The 18,307-nt window shown below is 36.2% G+C and overlaps 1 protein-coding gene and 1 long non-coding RNA gene across 4 annotated transcripts; one reads left to right on the top strand and one right to left on the bottom strand.

The window, feature by feature from the left end:
* Positions 1-1,228: 1,228 nt before the first annotated feature.
* LOC148915971 (uncharacterized) lies at positions 1,229-3,307 on the top strand. Its single transcript, XR_016128245.1, has 2 exons — positions 1,229-2,166; positions 3,138-3,307. It is a non-coding gene; the product is annotated as an uncharacterized LOC148915971 (long non-coding RNA).
* Positions 2,109-3,899, bottom strand: LOC148915970 (protein PHLOEM PROTEIN 2-LIKE A1-like). 3 transcript variants are annotated; one of them, XM_089055432.1, is made up of 3 exons: positions 3,743-3,899; positions 3,138-3,603; positions 2,109-2,166 (listed from the first exon to the last, which is right to left on the bottom strand). In XM_089055432.1, the coding sequence occupies exons 1-2, from the start codon at positions 3,871-3,873 to the stop codon at positions 3,183-3,185; spliced, it is 552 nt and encodes a 183-aa protein (XP_088911558.1). In that variant the 5' UTR covers positions 3,874-3,899; the 3' UTR covers positions 2,109-2,166; positions 3,138-3,182. The 3 variants fall into 3 exon arrangements, with proteins under 3 accessions (XP_088911558.1, XP_088911559.1, XP_088911557.1); XM_089055433.1 differs by lacking the exon at positions 2,109-2,166 and having other exon boundaries at positions 3,025-3,206; positions 3,237-3,603; XM_089055431.1 differs by lacking the exon at positions 2,109-2,166 and having other exon boundaries at positions 3,025-3,603.
* Between the last annotated feature and the right edge of the window lie 14,408 nt (positions 3,900-18,307).

The following is an 18,307-nucleotide window of genomic DNA, read 5'->3' as shown; positions in this document are numbered from 1 at the left end:
CAACTTTGATGACTAAGGTTGAAAAAGTTGTTGGAGAGAGTTTTTCTGATGTGGCTCACCTATTTTAGAATTTCAAAGTTGTTGAAGAGGCTGTTGGAGATGCTTTTATGTTTTAGGGGCATAATTGTAACAACAAAATATATAAATAAAATAAAGAGATATTTGTAGAAATGTCACTTGAATTTATAGATTAGTTTCAATTTTTCACCTTAAAGAAAAATTTAAGTGAAATGTCACCTTATCCGTGAGCTACTTTCCTTTTTTTTGGCTGATACTTTCCCGTCCAAGAAAAGAAAGTGTGATCTTTTCTTGTTTGCTGGAAGTGAGCTCCAAGACCAAAGCATGTGATGCTCACAATCATCGCTCATGTTGGGTTATGATAAAGATCATCAGTTAACTGTTTTTAACGTTGGGCTAAATATCCTAGCCTTGATTTATTCTTTTCACTCTGCCAGCAAATAGATATTTTCTGTGGTTGCAATTAGAGAATACTGCCAAAATGGTACTTCGGTCTTGCGGCACTTTTTTCCCTTATTGCACAGCATTTCATGGCTCCACAATTTGAACAGAAGACAAATTTTTTTTTTTTTGACTTGGGTAATTGCATGCCCTCGTCTTTCACTGCCTTGACACATGGAACACCAATATTTAGCTTGTGGGTTTTGTACCTGAAATGAATTCATCATCCAAGTTCGCTCAGCAGAGCATGGAGTTTCGCTAGGCAAAGCATGGAGATTTGTGGTTGCCATCCAACAACGATTACCATCCATTTGTTTGATTTGTGAGTTTTATACCAAAACACGGGGGTTTGCTTGGCAAATCATTATTGATTTGCGGGTTGTCACCCAACATGGATTGCTACCCATTTGTTCGATTTGCAGGTTTTATACTCAAGCATGAAGGACTTCAAGAGATGAGCTTTGTTGCAGATACAAAATGCATCTTTGATTGCTTCTATCTTTTTTTGCTCCACTCTTTCCCAAGCCTTGCCGCTTCTCTTCTTTTTTTTTTTCTCTCTCTCTTTGCAGCCTTCATGCTCATCCTCCCCCCTTTTTCTTTTCCCACAGCTGTGCTTTTTGTAGGCTAGCCATGAGAGATTACTTTTGTGAAGGACTTTTTATTCAATAATCAGCTCCACCAAAACAGGAACCGTCAACCTCTCTTGAGAGTTTTCATTGATTGGTCAGCCTCCTATGTTTAAATTCCTTTAGGAGATTTGCACGTGGGATTAACCCACCTTTGAATACTTGAAAAGCTTATTGGATAATTGGCTTTACTTTTCTATTTTTTATTTATAAAACTTATCATCTATATTAGATAAGGCTTGCTGGATGTGGGCTTAGACAAACACAACCCAAATTTTTTTTTTCCATTCATTCTGATGGGTTCATTGAGAGGTATAAAGCTCGATTAATTATGAAAGGATACAATCAGACTTATGAAATTGACTATGAGGAAACCTTTACGTATGTTTTCAAGATTAATAGAATTTGAGTCCTCTTGTCACAGGCTGCAAATTTGGATTTGCCTTTGTAGCAATATGATATAAAGATTGCTTTTGTACATGGAGACTTAAATGAAGACGTATATTTGAACTTGCCACTTGGGTACTCCGCTTCAGGGAAGTAAAAGAGGAACATGTGTACAAGTTAAAAAAAGGCTTTGTGTTGGTTGAAGCAATATCACCTTGGATTGTTTGAAAGATTTAATTTGGCCATGCATAAATATATGGTTACAAGTTGTGTGTAAGCTTGTCTTCGCTTAAATCTTCATCTAATTTAACTAGGTTAACTAATAGAACTAAAGTGTTTAAATTAATTTCTATGGGAAGGATCAGAAGGATCTCGTATTTTCTTAAATCTTCATCTAATTTAACTAAGTTAATTAATATAATTAAAGTGTTTAAATTAATTTCTATGGAAAGGATCCTGTATTTGCTTGCTGTACTATTACATGTTTCGTGCACTTGCAATTAAAATTTTGATTAAGTTGGTCTAGAAATTAGGTTCGTATAACTTTCACAACAATTTTTTGTAGGAAAGGCTCAGAAACTTCCGTTTATGCTCAAAATTCTTCTCTTTGACCTAATTATTCTACAAAACACAATTGAAACCAAACTAATTGGCTCATGTTAAAGAGGAACAAATACAGAAACCAATTAAAAGTGTGTATTAAAGACGTGTGAATTTATGCACTTATTAATTGTCACGTACGGGTGAGCTTGATGCGTAAAAGAGAAGAGATATGCTTGGTTGTTGTGGCAGGTGGAGTGTAGGCATAAAGGATTGGTGAAAGTAATAGATGCCATATGGAGAATTAATGAATTGGTGAAAGGAGGAGATGCAATCTGGACCAGTGCACAAGAGGGGGAATCACCGATGGGTGGAGAGAAGCTCTGATACCATGGAAAACTTATATAAAAGAATATATATGCAGCTCACCTTTCGTATGAATCAGCGGCTCAGCTTTCTGATCAATACAAAGATAGGTAAAGTGTATATACATACAAAGCCCTAGCACACTAGGTTTGGATCCATTGAGGAGGATAAAGACAACACTAGTCCTTACCCTATGCCAGCTACGCTTGAGGTACGGCTGGAGAGCTGATGCTGCATGTGTATGCCTTAGAAGATGTCAATTATCTGTTATTTGACAAAAAAGAATTGAAGTAAACGCATTGCATAATTTGTTCGAGTGCTTTGAGTATATTGTAAGCTAACAAACACTCAAGCCTTGAATACGTGCAGTAATTAATTAAACAAGATTAAACACATCCTAATCTTGTATTTTATAATTTAGAATTACATAATAAGACACATAAGTAACTTAGCCTCACGTAAAATTCCTAGCTCACACTTTTTGTTGTCTTCATCAGGTGTATGTGTAAAGTACATGTATTATAAAGAGTAAGTTATGAAACGATAAATCTCCAAAATAATTTTGCATGTAGTTATTATGCCTATCATATAAATATAAAATTAGTTGGTACTGGTAGTTATAATATGGGTTTGGCACTGTTCAACATTGTTCATAAACAAAATCATTCGGAGATTGGGATTGAATGATTTAATCAACTATATAGTACATGATAATGATACAATTAAATTATCATTCAAAATCTCCTTGATAACAACTAGATTGGGAGATTGGGATTAAGTGCTTCATTATTCTGTTCTTAAATATCATTTATTAGATATGCAACTTGGCTCACTTGCAACTTGGCTCTTTGGTCGAACGTCACTTGCAACTTGGCTCTTTGGTCGAACGGCAACACCCTTGATAACAAGTCCGCTCTTCCATTTCCCACCATATTTATACAGCAAAAAGTCGATGTTCCTTTGATTTGCGGATGCATTAAATTCACCCAACTTAATATCTTTCATTCGATCTTTATTATCCTTAAACATATCCTCCAAATTAATGGGCCAGTCATTTGTAACACCTCCGTGAGTGAATTTGAAATTCACTGGATCTTCCCATCCATAAGCACTACTTTTCATCTCGGCCTCAAGTACAACTTCATACGGAGTTTTTGGTGACAGGCTTAGGTTTTCACGTTTTCCACTCACTTCTAGCCAACACACATTTAACATTTCAATAGGACTGCAATGGAATCGAAGTTAGGACTGAGATTACTGAGAGCATATATATATTTTGTATATGTTATTCCTATCTGTATCAAATGTTCAATAGGACTGGAGAAACCGAGAAACCATAAGTTATGTAAAGAAGTTTTTGTTACCTGGTTTCTGTCTCATTGACCCATCGCCAGTAACGAGGGTCATTACCCCAAGTGATTTCCAGATCCTTCGCATTCCAAGTGATTTTCAGATCCTCCGCATTCACCTTAGAGTCATTTTTGGACTCCTCCATCTCTTCAATATACGTCTTCCATCCAATGCTTCTTGTTGCTTATATAGGTCAAAGCAGGGCTAAGTTGGTCATTTCACTGTATGCATATAATGCATATGATTTTGGTATTTACGTGTACGATGAGGATGAGGGCTTTAACTTGTGATCAGTGGTGGATCTAGGATTCTCGGGCCAAGGGTAAAAGTTTCGAAATTTTTTTAGAAGAAAATAACACTAGAAAAATAGAAAAATAGTACTTTCCATCCAAACTTCAATTGTACACGACGAATTTTCTTTTAAAAACATTGCATTGTAACTTCATAAATCATTTATTTTTTTTAATAATTTTAGGCACTTTTGTTAATGTCTCATCTAAAAGAGAATATCATTTTTTATAAAGAATAAAATTATAATGTATAGAGACTACACTTATCTTTTAAAAAAATTTAAAATGAAACAAGCCCAAACCCCCACCTTGAAAAAGAAAATTAAAAAAACAAAAAACAACACCTCTCATTTTCTTTTTCACAGTTTCACTCTCTGCAACATCCACCCCAATCCTCTCTTCCATGCCTTCTCAACTTTTATAAAATAAAAAAATACTACATATAATATAACATGTTTGTTGTTGTTGGCGTACCTACATTCCTCTTCCCAGTCTCTACCACTTAAAATTTTGTTACTTTTAATACTTCTAATATTATATTTTTATGTTGTTTTCAAAGTCCCCACACACTAAATGAATCAAATGCTGTATATTAATAGGCTTTTTGCTCAATGTGAAAAGCAAGACTTTTCTTATACTCTACACCAATGCCGACAACCCCAAGTGAAGACCTAAATGTCTTCAATGTCAACCACTCATTTAAATGCAACATAACTCCTCCAAAAGCCAAACCAAAACCAGAACTTCCTCCCCCATTTACTACATGGGTCCCACATGGGAATTTTACCAATCTCAATAGTTTGCTGTCCAAAATTAAAACTCACCCACCTATTATCATCGTTGTAACCCACCCCATTAACTTTCCTTTTCTCTATCTCTGTCCAAAATTAAAACTCACCCACCCATTACCTTTCCTTTTATCTATCTCTGTCCAAAATTAAAACTCACCCACCCATTAACATCGCTGTGACCCACCCATTACCTTTCATTTTATCTATCTCTGTCCAAAATTAAAACTCACCCACCCACCCATTACCATCTTTGTGCCCACCCATTACCTTTCCTTTTCTTTATAGGTATTGAAGGAACAGAAGCCTAAATGTGTATAAATAATTAAATATGATGGTGTTTAGGGGTGCTAGAAATCCATCTAACTTGGGCTTCTCAACTATGAAGTTGGGCTGGGCACAAGAAGAATGGCGGCCGAGGCTTCGAGAGTTTGGGCAGCTAGGTTACACACTGGTACAACCAGATTTTTTGGAGCCAAATTGGCCGGGCTGCATTTGTAATGAGATTCGAAAGTGGCTGGGCAGATCTGAAAAATTACGGCCGAACTTGGAATGGATGAATGCGGCCGTTTCTTGAATGGAAGAATAGCGGCGAAAGTCCTAGAGGGTGGAATTCCTAGCTGGCGAGGTCCGAGTTTCAGCTGCCAAGATTCCTAGCGGTGGAATTCTAAGCGGGCGAGAGTTCCTATCGAGCAAGATTCTAGCCAATAAATTCCAAGCGGACAGAATTCCTAGTGGGGAGATTTCAGCGAAGTACTTTCTCAAGAAGGCGGCCGAGATTCCTAGCGGCCGAGATTCCAAGCGGCGAATTCCTAGTGGGCGAAAGTTCAGAGCAAGAGTTCCTAGCGGGCAAAATTCCTAGCATGCTAGATTTCCTAACGGGAAATTTCTAGCAAAGTAGATTTCCTAGCGCCGAGTTTCCTAAAGGCAAGATTCCTAGCGGCAGAATTTCTAACGAGGAGATTTCATAGGCAAGATTCCTAGCGGGCGAAATTCTAGCGGCGAGATTTCTAGCCGAGAATTCCTAGCAGCTGAAGTACTTTCTCAAAAGGTGGCGAGGTCTTTTCTTCAAGGCCATGGTGCTTTCTCAAAAATGCGGCCGATGTGTTTTCTTCAAAGGCCATGGTGCCTTCTCCAAAATGCAGCCGATGTGTTTTCTTCAAAGGTCATGGTGCTTTCTCAAAAATATGGTCGAGCACTTCCCTTTGCAAATATAGTCGGACACTTCCCTTTGCAAAAGTGGTCGGGCATATCCTTACAAAAAGTGGTCGAATGCTTCCTTCTCAAAAAGTTGGGTCGGGCGAATTTTCTCTTTGCTCACCTTGGCACCCTCCTCTCAACACTTGGGCAAGCAAAGGCGGGCCAAGGGAGTTGAAGTTCGGCCGGAGGTATGTCCGCTGACTGCCCAATATTCGAATATTTGAGAACTCAAATATAGTCCAATGTAAGGCCAAGCCCAACATCCAAATATTTGGAGTTCCCATACCACCCATCTTGGCGGATGGTCGGCGGATGGTAAGCCAACTGTAAAATTCTAAAAGCTCAAGGGGCACAAGGTTCCACCATATGTCAAGATGAAATCTCGGAGGTCAAGGCCCAAGTCACGGATTCACGCCCAAGATTTTCGGAGGTCAGTGTGCATGTAATGGAGGCCTCACAAGGAAACAAATCAAGGAGATTGATGATAGTTCATAATATTCCAAAACAAGAGAGGATCAAGCAATCAGAATATTTCAACCAATGTAATCCCACGGATTCAAGGAGCCTCAAAAGGAAAGGTTTTTAAAAGAGTTGACATTTGGCCATTCAATGGCCAGCCCATGGGCTGATGGAAGCCCTATATAAACTTCACCAGACGAAGACAGAAGACACACAATATCAGACAGACAAGCCTATTTTTCGTCTCGCACTTTTCTTTTCCTAGACTTAGGATTTTACTTTTCATGCATTTAGTGTAGCAAGTTCTTCCTTTTCTTAGTATAAGTTTAAATTCTCGTTCAATTTATATTTTCTTGTCATTTAAATTCAAGTTTATTTCAATTGCTTTGTGTTTCATTGTTATCGCACTTCAATTAAGTTTAATTTCAAGTTCATTTTACTTTATCGTTCTTATCGCTTTCATTTCGTTATTGTTTTACTTATCGCTTTGATTCATTTTATCACACTTTAATTCTCCTCTTTATGTTATTTATCTTTCACACTTTATTTTACGCATTTGTCTTTAAATTATATTTAAGTTTAAGCACCTTTACTTTACACGCTTGTTCTCCGTTTCATTACGTGTCACCTTCCATCTACATCTCCACCCACTCCTAATCATCTGGTCGCTCACATAAAGCCTTGACCTCGAGGTAGTGAAAGAACCTAGGCCGTGATGAGGTTCCTTGCTCGGCAGAACAATCATTTGATTAAAGTCAGATCTCGGACACAACACATCCATCTACTCACATTCCATTCAAGCAAAAATTCGGGGCTTGGTGGTGGCACGCCCCGCACTCAAAAAAGAAGGACCAAAAGTTCCTTCCACACCACCCTGAAAAGAGGGAAAAGATGGGAACGGAAGCATATCACAAAAACAAGACGTGCAGAGTGACGCTGGCAAGTATTGAAGAACAAGGTAGGGGTAGATTAGTGGTTATGCATGGAAAAGTATCAGATTTTGGCAAAGTGTGTGGAAACTGCAAATCACCCCTAAATTGAAGATTTTTGCTTGGTTGATTTATCAGGGTAAAGTCTTAACTAATGAGCAGAGAGCAAAAAGGCACCTCATTCTGGACCCATCCTGCATGATTTGTGGTTGGCTTTCTGAATCTATCCTCCATATCCTTAGAAATTGCTCTAGAACTAAAAGAGAATATCATTTTTTATAAAGAATAAAATTATAATGTATACAGACTACACTTATCTTTTAAAAAAATTTAAAATGAAACAAGCCCAACCCCCCACTTTGAAAAAGAAAATTAAAAAAATAAAAAACAAAAAACAATACCTCGCATTTTCTTTTTCACAGTTTCACTCTCTGCTCTGCAACATCCACCACAATCCTCTCTTCCGTACCTTCTCAACTTTTATAAATATAGCATGTTTGCTGTTGTTGGCGTGCCTACATTCCTCTTCCCATTCCATGCCACTTAAACTTTTCTTACTTTTAATACTTCTAATATTATATTTTATGTTGTTTTTAAAGCCCCACACACTAAATGAATCAGCTGCTGTATATTAATAGGCCATTTTCTCCATGTGAAAAGCAAGACTTTTCTCATACTGTACTAATGTCGACAGCCCCAAGTGAAGACCTAAATGTCTTCAATTTCAACCACTCATTTAATGCAACATAACTTCCTCCAAAATTAAAACTCACCCACCCATTTAATCCAACATAACTTCAACCACTCTATTTCTGTCCAAACTTAAAATTCACCCACCCATTTAATCCAACACAACTTCAACCACTCTATTTCTGTCCAAAATTAAAATTCACCCACCCAACCCACCCATTATCTTTCCTTTTCTCTATGTGTATAAATATGAAAGGAACGGAAGCATATCAAAAAACAAGACGTGCAGACTGACGCTGGCAGGTATTGAAGGAGAAGGTAGGGGTATATTAGTGGTTATGCATGGAGAAGTATCAGATTTTGAAAATAATAGACGAAGATTTTGAAATAAATAAAAAATCGCGGTAAACAAACAGTTAAAGTACAACTATTTTTCTGGCATGGGTTCAACAATTGGATCTAAACTTGCTGGGTCATCTCTTCTACTGTTTTTCTTGGTGAATTTCTTTTCTTTTTCCAAAAAAATAAAAAAATTAAGAAAAAGATGATGTGGCAGATGACAAGGTTGCCATGAAAATGACATAACTTGCGTGTAATATATATTGGTATTAATAAGTTGGTGTCCATAGGATTATTGTTCTGTTATAGAGAAGCTCCCTTCTATATATAGTTATAGCTAAGTCGTACGAAAACATGAAACCTGTGTTGTTGGCTGGTCTTATAACAAGTTTAATTTATTTGATGCTTTTTAAATTTGTTATTCTACTTTTGCTTTATTACTTTTTCTTTTTTAAATTTACAAATTTATAAATAAACTCAATCCTAGATATGTATTTATAAAAAAACCCAAACACTATTTAAACATAGAACCACACCCAAAATCAACCCCAAAGTCAATTTTTTAGGTGTGTTTATAAATGGATTTTGAGTGTGTGTAATGATGGGTTTTGGGTGTGTTTATATGTTTAAATAGTGCTTGGGTTTTTTTATAATTTCAACCCCCATTTTTGGTGTTTTAGTGAAACTCCCTTTTAAATTTTACAACTATGGGCTGTTATACGTGTTACTTTGTTACTTGATTTTTTTTTTTTTGGTCCAGAACGATGGAAGTAACTTTGTTACTTGATTAAGCAATGTATGTGATGCTATATATATAGAGTAGTGGAGAGCGCGCGGTTATATAAAGACAGCAACGAATTGAGTCGAAAAAGCCATACAAATGGCTTTTCAAGGAAAGGCACTGGATAAGTGCCAATACCCATATAAATGGTCCATGTGCGGCGAATGGGAACTCCTAAAAAAATTCTACAATGATCAGCAAAAAAATCAGCAAGGTGAAGTTCAGACCAAAAAAAAAAATCAGCAAGATGAAGTATATGGCCAATTGACAACGAACAACGACACTGTACTACATGTCGTAGCCGCTGCCGGACGCGACGACGTGCTTCAGTTTTTGATTGATCTAATAAAAAAAGACCGTAAGAAGTTATTCCAGGCGTTTTCAATCCGGAACAACTATGACAATACCATTCTACATGAGGTGGCTGCGTCTGGAAATCAGAAGGCAGCAATTATCTTGATGAGAGAGGAGAACAAAGTCAAGGAAGAGTATCATAGCTATGAAAGTATGCTAGCGATTCAGAACAACTTAGGAGAGACCCCACTCTACAGGGCTGCTGCTTTCGGTCACACAAACTTGGTCGAAGATTTGGCAGCAATTATCTTTAATCTGCAGCCGCAGCAGCAGGATATAGAGCAGCAGCAGGATATAAAGAAGCAGCAGGAGGAGGCTATGAAGCACCACTTCTACAGAAACCATGATAACATATCCATTCTTCAGATCGCAGTCATTAGCCAACATTTTGGTCTCTCTCTCTCCCCCCTCTGACAATTGCATTATTAGTTATATATGTTAGTTATCTATGAAATATAGCTCTGAATCAAGATTAATTCTTGTCTGAATGTGTGGTTCGAATATATAATCTTGCCAAATAAACATTAGTCTAATATTTTTTTGTTTGGTTTTCCTTCAATGCAGAGACTGCTCTTTGGTTACTACACAAGTACCCAGATCTTGCGGATAGAGAGGAAAGCAATGGACTCACATGTCTTCAATTGCTAGCCCAAATGCCATATGCCTTCGAAGCCAAATTTCGCAAAAGCATATGGAAGATGCTCATTTATAAATGTACCATCTACGCTACTGCTACTACTAGAATTATATATAAACTCACAAATTCAATTTAGGAACAACCACTTATTATTTTTTTAGGATCAATTTAGGCCCATTTTTCAGGTTTATCTCAAAAAATTTATCATTGGCCATGCTAATGAGGCAGCCTATAGCCCCATTTATAGATGGTAATTTTTCTTTTTCTTAAAAGGATAACCTGGACTACAGCCACTGGTATTTCTGATCTCGCAAGCCAAGCTTGTGGAGCAAGAAGGAATAGTGGCCCCTTTATTTGTGCAAGCCTTAACTTCTGATGATGATAATGCTGATCTTTAATTGTCCTCCCCTTTTTATGCATTCGGATTCAGGCCTTTTTTATGATGACAACTGTGACTCGGAGAGGAGATCCAATCAGTCACCAAATCAAAACAATGGCTTGGAGAGCGGATCCAATCAGCCACGAAATCAAAACGATGACTTGGACAGAAGATCCAATCAGCCTCGCCAATCTAGTTCTTCAAAGAAGATTACGAGTAATTAATCAAACTTTCAATGTTTGTGTGTGTCTATAAATATGGGGAGTATTTTTGCTTATCATTTTAACTCAAGGTATATCCTCACTACCATTTTAAAATCTTAACACATGTCCAACGCAACACATAATAGTACCCTTTAGTTGAAATTAGTTAGTTACGTTTGAGACTCTTGAAAATAAGATTTCAATAAAGGCAAGTTTTGGGAAAATCCCAGCCTCCAATGAGAATTGATAGAGGGATGGTTTGAAGATGCCCTGCAGTGGTAAGAAAAGAGTTATGAGATTTCATATCTGAAGCCGGAAAGGCTACTAACGGAGACGAACATGAAGTCACAACATGTGACGGCAACTCTAGGATTAGGGTTACTGGGGATGGAGAGATCATAGATGACTTGTTGTAGAACAACCATGATGGCAGAGAAAACACCAGGCGTGGTGGCTGGGGTGGCTGAGGGGGTATAGCTATAGGGTGTCTAGGACTAGGTTTGGGTTTTGTTTTTTTTTGTTTTTTTTGTTTTTTTTTTTGTTTGAACGAAGACTGGGTTGGGGTTAGGGTCAAAAAGGAGGGGAGAGTGAGATTTTTTTTACACATGGTTTACATATGGACAGATGTCAAATTTTTAAACGGTGGTGAGGGTACACATTGAGTTAAAGTGGTGAGCAAAAATGCTCCATATATATAGAATGTCATCCTTCCATAAACCCTAAAATCTTAAAAACAACTGATTTGTTAAAAAAGAAAAGTATATTATTTTTCCATAACATAAAATGCTGGTAAGTCGGTACAAATTAGTACAGATAACCATACAAGGATATTATAAATACAGAAGCCATTATTAGGCAATTTATCATGGCTAACTTTTTTGGCTGCCTTTGTGACTGAATTACAAATACTATTGTCTTTATCTCAAAAATGTTGGTAAGCTATTCTTAGCTAAGAAACTTTTTCGTTAAACTTGCTGTGAGGTTAGATTTTAGTTTTGCTCCTTTTGACTATATATCTATATATATTCATAGAGATATAGTCTAATTTAGTAAATTATGATCGTATACATACTGTAATATATACCTACAAATATGCTCATAAGTTAGTATCGATATACCTACCAAACGTATATGTTTAGAATGTAATAATAACGTAACTGCAAATATAAAGAGTTAGAGAACTAAAAATAAAATAGAACCAATCTCACAGCCAGGTTTTTAATTAGGCCTTACCCAAGAATGACAATCTAAGACTAATTTTTTACAATTGAAGGTTCATTTTCATGTTAGTGTTTTGATATTCAAGCTGGGCTTTGTGTAGAGGTCTGTTAGAGAGAAAAGAAGAAAGATGAAGAAATGTAATTTTGACTAACTGCTCTGCTTGCTCACGGTACAATTCTCTATGTAAGAAAAATGAGCTCACACGGTAAGTACAATCAGACCGTTAGCTCTGAGCTGGATTCACACAAGCATCAGTGAATCTCAGCCATCCATCTGTCTTAATTCTAGCTCTTGGCTATTTCAGTCTTTACATGTTTGTAGCCTTACACTTGTCATTCTAGGACTAAGTGAATACACAATTAACACTCTAGGCTTAAAAGAAATCAAACTCACAACTTACAATTCTACATTTCATGCATGTGGATGCATGCTCTTACAGCTTTATTACTTTTCTCCTTCCCTTCATATTATCTCTCATGAATATTAATATATAATGATCATAACTTACTAGGATGGCGACCAATCCGTGATATGTTCGATGAAATCAAAAATCAAAAATGTCTATCGACACTCACTCGTTTGCTGGTGATGAAGGACTATTCATGGGCGGTAAATAATATAAGCCACAAAAACAACACATTTACTCTGGTATGTCCAAACAATTCAGATGCTCCTCCACAAAAAACCTCTGAATCTACCCTTAAGCATGCCCCATTGCTTGTAGCAACATGCATGGGAATATCAAAAATTGTGGAAATTATGTTGGATTGTCACCCTCAAGCGGTGGAAATGTTGGATCCTGCAACTGGACAAAACATTTTGCACATGGCCATTAAGTATCGCCGGCTGGCCATCTTTAACATACTAAAAAGGAGCAAATCGATAACGTCAAGGTTGGCTTACAGGATTGATAGTGATGGGAACACCATATTGCACCACGCTGCACATATGAGTTCTTACCCTGTAGACGCTCAAGGCTCAATTGGTCCTGCATTTCAATTGCAAGAAGAATTGCGTTGGATGGCGGTAAGTGACTTTATATATATACGCCTGATTCCCTAATTTTTTTTAATAATATTTAACAATTATCTTCAAACATTGCAAACAGAAGTATGTGAAATGAAACTAGTTATAAATCTATTGTTTACTTGATCAAAATGGTTCATCATCCTCAATAATTTTTCCATTTGTGGCAGCGTGTGGAAAAGATAATGCCAAGTCATTACGCCATGCACCAGAACAATCGGGCCTGACAGTAAGCTCTTCGAGAAGGAGCATGAAAATGATCTTAAATTGGCAAAAGGATGGATAAAGAGACAGCTCGATCGTGCTCATTGTGGCAGCTTTGGTGGCCACCGTGGCCTATGCACCGCCTTTACGGCTCCGGGGTAATGATAACTACGGGTTCCTGTTCTCGGCATTCTACTTTCTTTGTCACATTCGCCGTTTCGGACGTTATCTCGCTCATCTTCTCATTGACTTCTTTGTGCACGCTTTCTCTCTATCCCGACGTCCCCGATTGAGTACAAAAACTTTCGCCATTCTCTTCCCTTCAGGCTGCATTTAGGATTCGCCCTTCTCTTCTTCTCGTTGGTATCCACCATGCTCACCTTCACTGCTGCTGTTGTGCTCTTGATTCATCATCAAAAGATGTGGACAACGTCCCTCATTTATGTGGTTGCCCTTCTTCCTGTCTCTGTGTTTGGGCTCTCGCAATTTCCTTTGTATGAAGGATTTCGCCAATGTGTGAAATACATTTCAAAGGAAATGAAGCCGATTATATCTTCAATTCGGGTGTGTTTGGATTTTCCCAAAGTTTGAAGGCCAGAAATACTATATTCTAGGTTTGCTAGGGTAAGGTCTATTATTGAGTGATATGATTTGTGAGCTCTATGCTGTTGCAATAGCTCAAAAGGTCAATCAGAATAAGAGTGTGCTGCTATAGCTCTCAGTTATGGTTCCCTCGTCTTCTTCCTTTGTGTGTGACAGTGTGAGTGTTTTTTGTTTTTCCTCCTTCTATGTATGTTTCAGAAGAAGTCAACATCTTCGAAATAAACTTGTGTGTATCATGTTTTTCATGAGATTTTTCCTTTATTTGTAATGATCTGGGTTTAAAAATATTCTCTTTCTTTTTTTATGGTTCATCACTCATTTGTTGAACTAAAGTAGAGGATGATTTTTTGGACTGTGGATACTCCCAGCTCCTTTTTCAATTAGCTTCAAATTAAACTTTCGACATGATTTCCATTAATTTGACCAATATGATTATTTCAAATAACATTTATTAAACCCTTTAATATGGAATAATTAACTTACATAGTGCATAGGCCCTACCTTCTTCTTCTTTTTTTGGGCTTATCCAATATAAATCCCTACATTTTCTATTTCCTAGACATATACCCATCACTCTATAAATCTATGTGTAAAATCCAATTTCAAATTTAAATGACCAATAGGATATAAGAGGTCGTAGTATTTCTATGTTTTTACATTGTTGCCACTAAACTTCATATTTTATTTATAATTTATTTCAAGCATTTCATTAACTGCCATAATTGTAATTAATATACTCCCTATTAATAGCATATCAACCACCCCATTTCTTTTAGTTGTCATTCCCTCTCACATCTCACCCCCTAAAATTTCAAACAAAAAAAAATCTGTAAATTACATATCCAATAATGTACCTATGAAAAATATAATATAAATATATACATATAAAATATAGGTATATTATTTACCAAAAAAAGAATTCAGTTACTTTGTAATTGCGTATATTTTTCATAATTAAAAATAGGTACACAATAATTTATATAAAATATAGGTACATTATTTACCCACAAGTAAATTATTTTACAATATACCTGTAAATGTGTATAGGTACATTATTTGGAGAGGAAAGATAGGTACATTATTAGAGGAAAAAAATAGGTAAGTTATTTGGAGAGACAAAATAGGTTCATTTTAAAAAAATACTTTTAATAAAACAAATAATAGGTACTTTATTCAGAGAAAAAAGGCTATATTATTTATAGAAAAAAATAGGTACATTATTTAGATAAATAATAGGTACTTTATTCGTAGTAGGTATATTATTCAAATGCTAGGTACATTGGATGACATATAATACCTAAATCCTAATTGTAAGTACATTAAAATTAATGTAGGTATATTGGATGTGGTATAATGTAGGTATATTGGAATAGATAATTATGTGCACTTTTCATACTAGGTAAATTATATTTTTCATAAAACAAACAAGTAATAGGTACATTATTTTTTCAACATAATTAGAATGTACAGTTTTATTCAGAAACAATTATAAAGTGGATTATTAGTCATGTATAATTCATAAAAAGAAAATAACATAAACATTTTATTAAACAAACCGATTACCCAAATTTGAATTTATTGTTAAATTTTTTTAAAAATGTTTCAAAATTAATTCCTACATCCATTTGGAGATCTTTCCAAATTCAACATCTGTCATTATATACAATCCAATTAAAAACTGTTTCCATATTGATTCCTACATTAATATACAAAATGCAATAATGGCTTAGTTGGGGGTATTTTTGGAATTTGAAAAGTACAATAAATCAGATTTTATGCTTAATTAGGTAACTTGCTGAGTTGGATCCTAGTCATGAGTTTTTACTTATACAAATTGGGTATTATTTATAGGAACAAAAAGTGAATGGTTTTAGGTACGGCAAATTGAATTTGAAAGGTATAAGCCAAATTTACTATTTTTTTTTCATTTAGCACCAATAACCTCCATTGTAATAAGACACATTATGTGCATAGCATTGGAGAAAAGAGCTTTATCTTCTCAGAAAATCGAAACACCCATATGATTTCCAGTCTTCGCAACCTTCTCCATTCTCTTTATGGGCCTTTGAATGAAGGGATCGCCATCGATGTAATGAATATAATAGTCAAGTTCGTCGGCAAGGGACTTGTAACTCAAGTGATTAAGAACAATTACCCATGTACTCGAGGTCATGTGTTCAAATCTCCCCTCCCCAATATCACTTGTATCATATCAAGTCCGCTACAGTGCGGATGCTTTTTTTTTTTTTTTTTTTGGTGTCAGAATGAGGGGTGAGTATGATTATGGTTGGGGCTCACCATTAATAAAGAAATCTGAAGCAGAATGTGTGTTCATGTTTTTTTTTCACTCGTGGAAATTCAAGCTCCACGTAGAGCTTCATCTTCCTGGTGCTTCCAATTGGAACCCCTTTGGGATGGTTTTGGAGCCCTATTCAAAGGAAATGAAAAAAAGAGTATGAAAATTAAAATAAATTTGAAGAAACTTTGACACTGAAATATAAAGAAATTGATTTTGTGTGTAATAATTCACAAATGGATTGTAATTTCATATTTATAGAGTTTGGGGTGAAATTTGGGATTGAATTTGGACCGTCAATTTTTTTTACCATTAAAACCATCACAATTAAATATCTGTCGTTCGTTTGAAGTTAACCGTTGGATCTCAATGGTTTGTTTATCTAGACCCCACGCGCCTCAGGTGCACGGATAGAAAACAGCTGCGCGCCACAATTGATCCATCCGGTTCCAAAAACCAACAAACAGACAAAAATTGCTCTTCCGCCCATTGCTTCGTGGATCCCAACTTTTTTAGCCCAATCCTAGCTTGATTAATGCTACCAAGTCTAGACTGTTATTTTCAAAGCGTATAATAAAACAAAAGTCTTAACAAAAGATAGAGAATTGGGAAAATAGAAAGAAAAAAGAAAAACAATTGAAAAAAGAACATAGGAAGAGAGGCCCTCGTCCGATGTGCAGTTTTCTTGTTCCGCACATGCAGATCTGGCATAAGTTGTAACAGTGACATCATACAACAACCACAATCTATATGAAAGGCCTAGAAAGAATTACCAACTGCACTTTCTATTTCTTGCCATAATTTCTCTCCTCTATTCACATGCTAATTTGGTGTCAAAGCTGCCCAAGCAGATAGCAAAGGCCTGAAATGCAGACAAAGGATACCGGTAATCCATGGTACACATATCCTTGCCAACTTTACCAAACTGAAGGATGATCTTGTCATGGTCAGATTTGTTAACTTAATAGGTTTAAATGCTCAAAACACATAACATACCTTGATCAGACATGGTGATAATTACTGCAGCAAGGAACTGGATTTCCAAACTGGAATTCTGCAGGTTCTTGGCTGGTTCGTTCTTGAACAGATTCGCAGTATCGCAGTAGGGTAGTTTCTCTATGCTATCCGGCTCTTGAATCTCTTCTTGATGGGGTAGAATAATATGAGAGTGATTTGCCGTTAGCATAGGGACCTCCCTTTTATAGGCATAGTTTAAGAATCCTCCTCATCATGGATTACTTAAACTCCCTTAGCCAAAAGGATTAGGTATCTCAATCCATTTAATATAGGAAATCTTAAGCACTTGTATTTATCTGAAAAGTCATATATATCAAGCCTTAAAATAAATTGATCCATGTAATCCTAATTGACATTGGACTAGTTATCCTTAAGTGATTAGGAGACCATCTTTAGAGTTTGTATTAGAATGCAAATCTTACATTCTCCCACTTGGTCAAATAATCACTAAAGAACAATGTCAATTACTGTAAGGCCTATGTGGAATACAGTTCGATTTTGTTTCCTCATCAAGCAACTTGTCAACAGTGAAAATGATAATGAGTTATCAAGACTGAGCAAAGAAACTTCCTTGAAGTCTTTACAACTACAATTATCAAATCCAATGTCACATAGGGCTACCATCAAGATTGAAATCATAGAACAATCACAGCTAACCAAATGACATAACTGCTATGATCATTCTCGTAGTCCAACTTATAGGATTGTTCAAGATCCTTTCTTTTACTCTAGGTAAAAGACATCACTGTTATGAATGCAATACTTTAACAATTAACCTTAAGCTAGCACCATTCACTGTTAATTACATTCAACCAACAAAACAGTTTATGCAAAACAAATTGTTCAAACAAAGTAAGCAAAACAATACTAAAATCAATACTTTCAACTCTTTAAATGCGTTTTTGAAAGGCTAAACGACCTCGGATGGCCAAAAACCATCATATGTCACAGCATAACTGTGTGTTTGATTCATGGCTTCATTCCCTTTTCGAAAAGGTATCATGCATCTCAATCAGAGCTCGGACAATAAAACTGCAAATTCCCGCTACATCCATTCGCTCCCACTATTTTTATGCATCAAAACTGGATAGCAGTCCCATACTAGTTACATGCCTCTTGAAAACATTATTTGGTAGCCCTTTATTGAATGGATCTGCTAGATT

This window comes from Prunus mume, linkage group LG6 (assembly GCF_029339155.1).
Source record: "Prunus mume cultivar Tortuosa linkage group LG6, ASM2933915v1, whole genome shotgun sequence".
Classification (NCBI taxonomy): Eukaryota; Viridiplantae; Streptophyta; class Magnoliopsida; order Rosales; family Rosaceae; genus Prunus; species Prunus mume.
The sequence above is the reverse complement of the archived record's forward strand: the minus strand, read 5'-3'. Positions and strand labels throughout refer to the sequence as shown.